At 42.4% G+C, this 10,000-nt stretch overlaps 1 protein-coding gene and 1 long non-coding RNA gene across 3 annotated transcripts in view; one reads left to right on the top strand and one right to left on the bottom strand.

Annotated features, from left to right (window-relative positions):
* Positions 1–6,177, bottom strand: part of LOC147016004 (uncharacterized) — an 8,202-nt gene extending 2,025 nt beyond the window's left edge. Inside the window, exons 1-2 of one of the 2 annotated variants that reach the window (XR_015049965.1) lie at positions 6,147–6,177; positions 4,631–4,745 (exon numbers count right to left, since the gene is read on the bottom strand). This is a non-coding gene — a long non-coding RNA (uncharacterized LOC147016004). The remainder of the gene's footprint in view (positions 1–4,630; positions 4,746–6,146) is intronic. The other variant, XR_015049966.1, reaches the window with a different exon arrangement.
* A 149-nt stretch (positions 6,178–6,326) lies between these two features.
* The window catches only part of LOC147016003 (relaxin-3 receptor 1-like), a 3,709-nt gene continuing 35 nt past the window's right edge, over positions 6,327–10,000 (top strand). The window contains exon 1 of the mRNA XM_085848690.1: positions 6,327–10,000. This exon is cut by the window's right edge and continues 35 nt beyond it. Coding sequence (XP_085704816.1) covers positions 6,337–7,764 — 1,428 coding nt within the window. The 5' untranslated portion in view covers positions 6,327–6,336 and the 3' untranslated portion in view covers positions 7,765–10,000.

Genomic DNA, 10,000 nt, shown 5'->3' with positions numbered 1-10,000 from the left:
CTATGTATGTTGAGAGTCAGAATACCATTTTTCAGAGAATATGGCATGAAGTATATTTACACTGAAAATTCTATCCATGCCATGTGATTTAAGTAGTGCCTCCACCGGCAGCATCATCATCAATGTACCATACTCTCATCGAGATAGACCGTCGGTGCTGCCAAGGTAGTCTCTTGGGAAGTTTAAGTGGTGGGTGGCTGACGATTGCCTTCTCAGTAGTCAAACGGGGCAAGGATTTGGAATTTGTTCAGAATGCCAGTGATAACTCGCTTCTTCTTTGCGAAAGACACCTTAGGATCTTTAACGTCCACTCACCATCAATGTTGGCAAATGGGCTCTCCTGTTTAATTAACGTCCTATTGATGGAAGGAACAAATATCGATGCTTCACCCTGCATTTAAAACATCAGGATGACAGTTTATAACTGTGTCAAAATTTTAACCCAGACTAGACAGCTCAAGATGAGCATGCATTGTTCTAACCTATCCTCAGGAGGCTCCAGAAAAAAAATACTCAAACAATATCACCATTAGATTTAACCACAATAATAAACATGTATGGTTGCCATGCAGGCTTATGTCAAAAAAAATTATGTTGAAATTTTCCATTATATGCTATTTGACCTTCTTAAAATAAACAATGAACTCCATTACAATTTTATTTACACAGCTTGCAGAATCTTCATAATTATGAGACGGAATTTAAAAAAGCTCCCCCCTCCCCCATTCCCCTCCGACCCCACCACCCTCCATTATTTTACAATGCCAAAAACTTTCTATGTTCCAATAACATCAGGAATAAACTCAGCCACTGCTCGAAAGAAAGTTTAATGCCTAAACTACACAGAAAAGAACTAACTTCCGTGTCATGTTTCACGTTATGGTCGGGAGAAAGATTTCTATGACTATATGAAGATTTTCCTTGTACCCAGCTATTGGACTCGTACACATTGGGAGCGGTTACTGTTCAAAATGGAGTGAGGGTTTTTTCTCCACAATGCATCCTCAGTTATTTAATGATACTCACTATCCCCAAGTGTGTGGCATGGAATAGAGCCGACAATTTTGCTAAGATTCTGACCCTGGCTGAGTCATACCAAAGACTTAAAAAAACGGTACGTGTTACTTCCTCACTTGACTTCCAGCATTTAGAGGACTAGTCAATATCTGCTCCCTCATTACCTCCGCCACCGAAGGTGAAGGAGGTTATGTTTCCACGCCTTTTGTCTGTTGGGTCGCCGAAATAGGTAACCCTTATTGTCAGTAATTCTGTCTGTTTGTTTGGATGTTTGTTCGTTTGTCATCAGCATAATTGGTAGTAAACGTGGGCGGATTTTGACCAAACTCGAGTGGTGGGTACATATTATATCCGAGTGCTTTGGAAATTGTGATGGTTGCTAGGGACGCTTTGGTTCCCTCGCAACAACCGAAAAACCTTCAAAATCGGTACCGTTCACACAAAATCAATTCCGAAAGCCATTATCCCACGTAGGGTTATGAAATTTGGCACGAATGATCTACAGGTGATGCTCTATCAAATAAATTCTGGTTTTGTGATATATGGAATACTCTACCCGCAGCGCCCCCTACAATTAGGGTATGCGCGAAAATTGGCGAAAATTGAAGGCCCCCTAGCGACCAGGTGAGTGCATCGATACGAATGAAACTTTGCAGGTTCATGGTACTCAATGAGTACTACAACTTTGCCTCAGGACATATTGACCAATTTCGCTTAGGTCAGGGGTCAAAGGTCAATTAGTGCAAAAATCGATAATATGCGAGAGCTGGAGCCAAATGCTACTCCTCGTAGGGTTATGGTCGAATGGTCATGAAAATTCACACTAATCGTCTGTAATGCATTGTGCACAAACGATCAAGCCGGATTTTCGATTTAGATCTTTGTTCACCCACAGCACCCCGTCGAACTTTGGGGATTTCCGATTTCAAACCGCATTTTCGGTACTTTTCATTCAAATGGATCATCAGGAGATGGAACTGGATGAGATTTGATATGCATAATCTTAAGGTGATTCCCTATCCGCAATATGACATCCATTTTGCTCTATATCTTATAGTTTCCATGCTCGGCGACCCATCGCCGTCTACTGGCTTGTTTATTTGTTTGTCTGTTTGTGTGCAGGATATATCAAAAAGTTGTGGACGGATCCGGATGAAATTTGGTGGGCTTGTAGGATGTGTGACAAGGACGAACTGCTTAGATTTTGGTGAAGATGCGAATCCGGATCCGACGACGAGAATTTTTAAGTGATTCTTCACCATTGAGAGAAAGGACCAAAAACTATATTGTACTGTATCGCATGCTTTTTCAAAAATGTATTGAGCCCAATATGTTCTTGTGGATCAGGCATTACGTGGCAGAGGTATGCGCTCCAACAAGTGCCCTTATAGTTTACATACTTTAATTAAACTAGTCAATACCTACTTGATCTGTAAGCAAGGGGATTTCTTTGCAGTATTGGTATCATTTCCCACTCGCAATACCCCTCTTCCTCTGACAAGGGTCAGGGGTTAAACCACAGCTTTCACTATTCCACATGTACAGGCAAAAATAGCAAGTCGTCTCCCCACACTGGTTGGGGGTAGGTTTGGGAGGGGATTTAATCCATGTAACCTAAACTTGGGTACCCCAAGCTGCTATGTGTGCACCTTAATATATCGTTTTTACAAGGTGGAAAAAAAATCAACAAAAATGGTAATTCCTCTGGATTGTTTGCAGTCATGTGTAAAGCAACATAAGCTAAGTGAATGCGAAAATAAGTTGAAGGCCTCTGACTTGCGATACAATCAAGGAGTTAAGCATCATTGTAATACTCTCTCCCACCACCACCAGAAATGGCACTACGTGGTACATATTTACAGAGAGAATTTGTATCGATCCCTCATTCTGATTCCACTGTGAGAGGAGGGGGACCAAGTAGCTACAAAGTTTATCTTATGACCCTTAGACCCCCTGTCAAGTTTGGTTGAGATTGGATAAGTAATGACTGAATGCATCAGCCACAGACACAGACAGACAGACAGACACCAGATTGCATATTTTAGGATGATTTCGATCATGGATAAATCCTGTGGGTTGGCATCCCTTGGAGGGTGGGGTAGGGGTGGGAGAGGAAAATTTCTCCTGAATCGCCACGCTGACTACAGAGAGAAATGTGACGTCACAATATGACGACAACTTCCAGGGCACCAAGATTATCCCAGGAAATTATGTTTTCACTTCCCCAATTGTCACTGGGTGTGTTTGTCTAGTCAAGCCCTGTGTTGTCTGGTGACTCTGTCTGCACATTTGAGAATACTTTCCATAACAGTTCTTCCACGATCCTTAGACATGATTAAAAAAAAAAGAAAAAATATCGAGTTTATTCAATAGTGTACCTTCATATATGTGATTTGTATTGAATTTACTTCACTTTTACTATGGACATGTGTGGATTGACCTTTCCAAATAAATCCTGTATCCACTCCCTAGATGGTTTTGTATGAGTGCATTAGATTCAATTTGCCCTTATTTCACATAACAGTTGATTCAAAGCGCAAAATCTTAGTGCGTGGTAGAACAGTAAAGAACAGACCTCTCAACCTCCAGAAGCAGTGGTTTCATATCTGATGTGCATTGCAAATGCAGATTTCAAGTGAAAGGAAAGCATAACATCATAACTAGAAAGCATCCCAAAATGCAAAATCCTCCCACACCCGCTTTGAGATCGAACTAAACTTGACAAAAACAGCAGCAAAAAAAAAAAAATAATAAATTGTTGAAAATTTGATGGCAAAAGCTCAAATGGTTAAACAAACAAAAAAAAGGTGAGGCCTGGACACACGAACACACACACACACACACACACACACACACACACACACACACACACACACACACACACACACACACACACACACACACACACACGCACACACACTTGATGCCCCACCGACTGTGACTGGTGAGGCGAGATTGCATTTGGCCCCAAAAAGTGCCATCATTCTCACCACTCACTGACTGACTGATATTAATGTTGGTATCTTCCAGTGAAATAGAAAGCTGAAATTTTGCGTGTCGATGGACAATGAAGCCAATACTCTGGGGAAAAAAATCACAGAACCATCGGAAAGCATCTGTTCATGAAAATATAAATAAATGGGGGAAAAAATGTCGGTGAGCGACCTCAGATAATGGAGAAGCATGGTTCACTATTGCTTACAATATGTAAGCATACCCTGCTCTTTATACATGCACTCACATTGTAATTACAGTATACACACTTTATATACATGTAGTGTACTCACATTCTAATTGTTTGTCTCATATACAGGGTAGTGCAGAGCCGACTGACACATTTCAGACCGCTCTCCTGTCTGAGGGGTGGGGTGGGAACTATTGGGGTTGTAGGACCATTTGTCTAAGACAATGCACTGCAACTGGTGGAGGCCACCTCCTGATATTATCTACCATAAATAATAAAATTGCAAGTTTTGAACATAAACCTCGTGTGTTTCAATCATCGAATATCCAAATGTGTCAGTCGGCTCTGCACCACCCTGTATATAACAAGCTCATTCTAACTACTCATCGAATCACTGATATTAATGTTACCGACTGATATTAATGTTACCGACTGATATTAATGTTCATTTCGTTCCGGGTGACTAGGCAAGCTGAAATTTCACCACCTGACGGACATTGAAGCTGATCCACTGGGAAAAACTCAGAGAACCATCAGAAAACGTCTGTAAATGAAAATATAAACAAATGAAAAAAAATAAATGAAAAAAAAATAAATGCAGGTGACATATATAAATGCAGGTATATACATACAGTATATATATATATATATATATATATATATATATATATATATATATATATATATATATATATATATATATATATATATATATATATATATATATATATATATATATATATATATATATATATATATATATATGCACCTCAGTCCCACAGTTTTTGCTTTTTTGCTAGTTTTTGCTCATCGTGGCAAACTCCAAAAAAGTTGGACATAGAAAAATTTCGACTCCAGTAGTAAAATGGTCAAACGCGAGGGCTCATAACTTATAAACTGTTGGATGAAAGTTCGTGAAATTTTGAATATGAATAGAGGAGCACTTGTTGAGACTTTCAAGTTTCACGCAGCCGCATAATTAGGGACATAGCAAAAATTAGGGACACTGTCAAAGTGAACTTTGGAAAAAAAATGTTTTTCAGGTGCTCCAACTCTTGGAGAAAACTGACTGAAACATGGAACACCGTATGTAATCCAGAGAATCCGTTGCATTCTTGGGAAAAACGCCAAGGGCATAGAATAGGTCCCTTTATATGGTATGTACCATGTGGAAAATTAAAGAAAAGAAGGGGAATTCCATGGCTTGTAGAATGGATGGATGGATGGATGGATCGATGGCCCCCTTTTCCATTTACATCCAAATCTGTCTTTATGATCAGTATACTGAACACATCATTTGGAATTGCCTGTTATACTGTCAGCCAGATCTCTTTGTTGAAGATGTTCAGAAGACAGAACATATAAGCAGGACCAAGGAGGTTATACTGGGCATTGTGGGGGGAATCTGTTCTGCTCTTGCATATGGCTGCTTAGCTGCCGGGTTGCTATCATTTCTTGGAAGCTCAGCTGTGCCACTGATGCTGTGCCCCTCCACCAGTACACCGGTACTCATTTCACTGACCTCGGAAGGATGAAAGGCTGAGTCAACCCCACCTGGTGTTAATTCAGCAGCCAACAGGGCTCAAACTCAGGACCCTAAGATCCTAAGCCAGCCACCTCGCCGCTCAGCCAACACCAGGCTTCGGGGGACATGTTGCACCACCTTATTTGATTATTTTTAACCTATGCATATTGCAGTCACATATTTAATCACCTGAAAAGTGGATTGTGGATATTGTGAAATACGTGTGCGACAAAGTTATGTTTCCTTTGTGTAACATCAAGTGGTGTTATAAATACAGTATGTCGGGGTAATTTCTGTCAACATAAAACGATCGCTTCAATGCATGCAGTCAGAAGTCAGGTGATATAAAGCAGGTTGTAATGAAAGGATGGAATGAAAGCATTTAATTGGTGCGAGGCTGTTTTCATGTAGCCGACTCACCAAACGATGACTTCTCTTCCAGATGTTGCAGAGTGTGGGACGTTGCGCTCTCCTGACCTATTTGCCCCTCTTTTCATGCTCCTCCCATCTGCATCCTTCCTTACGTCATGATGATCCACCCCGCTCTCCGAATTTAAATACCGGATGAAATTTCGAGTTCGACCGTTGTAGGCGCAGACCAGTCCCCACCATGCCCGACATCCAGGAGGCCAATTTGGCAGCTCCGTGGGAGTCGTCTATGTGTTCCCCGTCTTTCCTTGCGCAGCTGCATAATCGCACCTTCACGGGGAACGTGAGTGCTTGGTCTCTGCTCGGTAACTGCACGCTAGGGGATTATGGCATCTTCGGCAACGAAGGGTCTCCTGCACTTCGAATAATCATATCGCTCGTTTACTCGATCGTTTGTGCCGTGGGGCTAGTTGGAAACCTTTTCGTTTTTTACGTGATGCACAGCAAGCAGGCACGCAAAAAATCCACTATCAACTTTTATGTTCTTAACTTGGCTGTCACCGATTTCCAGTTCGTCTTGGTCCTGCCATTTTGGGCGGTAGAGACGGGGCTCGATTTCAACTGGCCTTTTGGCGACGCCATCTGCCGCATTGTGTCCTCGCTCACGCTCCTCAACATGTATGCGAGCGTGTCCTTCCTCACGGCAATGAGTGTGGCTCGCTATTGGGCCATTGCTTCAGGTCTCCAAGCACGGTCCAGGCCTGCGATCTTCACCCCGAGTTGGGCCAGCGTTTTCATTTGGCTCACCGCGTGCGCCGCCAGCATTCCCACGGCCGTGTTCTCCACTGTGGTGCACGTGTCTGGCGTATCTCTCTGTATCACCAAGTTTCCCGAGGGCGAAGAATTCTGGCTCTCCGTGTACAACATCCAAAAGATCGTGCTCGGCTTCTTGTTGCCGCTGTTGATCATCAGTATTTGCTACCAGCTGCTCTTGCGATTTTTACGTGAGAAGAATCCAGTGGGAGCCAAAAAACCCGGTCGGCGCTCCAAGGTGACCCGCTCCATCACTGTTGTGGTGCTGTCATTCTTTGTGTGCTGGTTTCCAAAACATGCTATCACTTTTTGGGGTGTTCTTGTAAAGCTTAGAGTCGTTCCCTTCAGCAACATGTACTATACCACTCAGGAGTACGTCTACCCGGTAACTCTGTGCTTGGCGCACTCCAACAGTTGTCTCAACCCTCTGCTATACTGCCTCCTGCGCAAAGACATTCGCCAGAGTTTGCGGCAACTGCTCTGGCATCAAGCCACCTCGCCAAAGTCTGCCATCAATGTCTGCCACTTGCAGCCATGCCCGCGAACTTGCAGACCTGATCAGGTTTCCGAGGATGTGCAACCAGTAGTTCATCTGACTCGGGAAATCAAGGTCTGCGCCAGTGCTCCGCAGTCTCTTCAATTGCATCGCTGCCTCTCCACTTTCGTACATGGAAGGAGCGATCCGATCCGCCGTAGCGTTCAGGTTGCGCCATCAGCTGAACCAACCGCCCTTCCGGCCCTCGACATCCATCAGGAACATTTACCTGCCTGTAGCACCGTGAGCAGTATTCATCATTCCTCAATTGTCCGAACGGAGTCTCTTCCGGTCATGGTGCCGATGACAAAGTCTCACTGACACTGTGTGTAATTGGGACCTGCATCGCTCTTATTTGCACGTTTTAATGCATTTTTCAATTTGATCCATTTACACACGCTTGTGAATTGGTGAACGTTGTTGATCATTTCATCTAATAATCCAAGATTGTATTAAAAAAGAAAAAAAAGCAATCTATGTTGAAGTTTAATTGCGACTAAATTTTTTTTAAATGATCAACTTTTAATTAAAATTATTTAAAATTTTTACTCAATGATCAAACACTCTCTGTCCCTCTCTGTCTCTCTCTCTCTGTCTCTCTATTGTGGTTCAACAACATGGTAATCTAATTGTAATCATTGAAATGCAGTTACTTTTCTATTAAAATGATGAAAGTTTTTGGATGTAAAAAGCAAAACAAAAATCTTGAGTATTGTGAACCTGCATTTTTTATGGATTTCACCTGCAGCTGCTGCTGCACACAAAGGAATCACACTCAAAGCAAGAAGCGCAAGGCGCTTCGTGAGACCGTCTTGGCAAATGGTGAAAAACCACTTCATTTATATTTGTGCTTCGATTATGTCGAATGCTTCATGTCACAATGCATGCATGGTTCACAGAGATGTATATGCCCAATCCCCCTTTATTTTTTTTAGTCGTTTGTATTTTAAACATTTTCCGAGTGTTGCGCAAGTCAATGTATGTTACAGTACACAACACCTTTTTATTCGAACGAAAAGCTAATAAATGACTTGTTTTCCTTGCGCTGGTTCACAACACCCTGAATTTGTACTCTTGAATCGAATACAACATATTATGTTAATCCTTCCCCCTCCCAAGAGCATCAATGCACCCATAAGTTGTTATAAATTTCATCCATCTTGCCACGAGAGCAAGCTCTGCCACTTGCATTTCTTAGGGCAGGAGTTTGGCATTTGGTAACAGTGACAGTTCACAATGGTAAAGACATCAGTTGGGTCTTTGACATTAATGAGAAAAATCTAACATGTGGGAGAAATGACAACATCCTTACAAAGGATTGTGTAATTGTTGATGCAATATCCTGCCAGCCAGCAATGCACCATGAGGTGCAGTCTATCGTCAGTTTGGTAATGTAACTCTGTCTGTGTCTGTCTGTCTGTCTGTCTGTCTGTCTGTCTGTCTGTCTGTCTGTCTGTCTGTCTGTCTCTCTCTCTCTCTCTCTCTCTCTCTCTCTCTCTCTCTCTCTCTCTCTCTCTCTCTCTCTCTCTCTCTCTTTCTCTCTCTCTCTTTTCCTTGGAGAGCAGGCCTCCTACTGCCCCACAACAATTATTACACTGCATTAATAATAAGAGTTCCCTTCCAAGGAGCTTCAACGCAAGAGTTGGCCATTAGACCCATTTAGCCAGCACAATGGTTGCCAACATATTTTCGTTTATCCATGTACAATCCTTTTAAAATGCTGAGTGCCAAGCAAGGAAGCAGCACGTACTATTTAAAAATCTTTGGTATGACTCGATGGGGGTTCAAACCACCTATCTCCCAGACCCAGAGCAGATGCTTTAACCATTATGCCACCGAGTCCAACCTGTCAATGTTGTCCGAGCATGATATTTTGCCAAAGCACCTATGATAACTCACCTCTTCTTCATGGAAAATCACCGTGGGTTATTTTCCATGAATTATCAAATGCTAGCAGATGGGTTAGTTGGTTAACTTACATTGGAAAGATGGTGCATTTTGTGTTGTAACGACCTGCCTGCAAGGTTCCAATCTGACAGTTTATAGTTGGTTTGGGAATGAAACCTAATCCAAGGTAGACAGCTCGAAGCTAAGGCGCTCCCTTCTGAACCACCCCTGCATCAACCAAGACCCTTGTCAAATAGAAAGCAGTAACTGTCTCGTCAGATTAGAGTTAGAACAACCAAGATTCAACCATCTTTCACATTAATCATGACCAACAGACACCGAGCCCGTTTTGACATATGCTTTGTAAATACCCATTGCGCGCTTTTCATCACGTGCTGACTTGCGTCATTTGAGCACATGTACTGCTTGGCAACCTGGGCACACCGACACTAAAATGGCACTTGAAAGGTCCAAGCACGTAACGTCACAAAAAATTTGACTTCACACCTGAATATTGTACATTCAGACTCACTGCGCTGTGTCCTCATTTCATTGCTTCGCTCATTGATACTACTTGCTCACGGATTGTGAGCTGTTGCCAGTAAGTGTTGTGTTATCACGATTGTACTCTCTCTGGAACAACTGTATTTCGATTATAAACATTTGTTAT

The sequence above is a fragment of the Eptatretus burgeri genome, chromosome 12 (genome assembly GCF_056783735.1).
Source record: "Eptatretus burgeri isolate ZD-2024b chromosome 12, Ebu_testis_v1, whole genome shotgun sequence".
In the NCBI taxonomy this organism is placed as follows: domain Eukaryota; kingdom Metazoa; phylum Chordata; class Myxini; order Myxiniformes; family Myxinidae; genus Eptatretus; species Eptatretus burgeri.
Note: the sequence above shows the minus strand (reverse complement) of the source record. Positions and strands in the feature narration are given on the sequence as shown.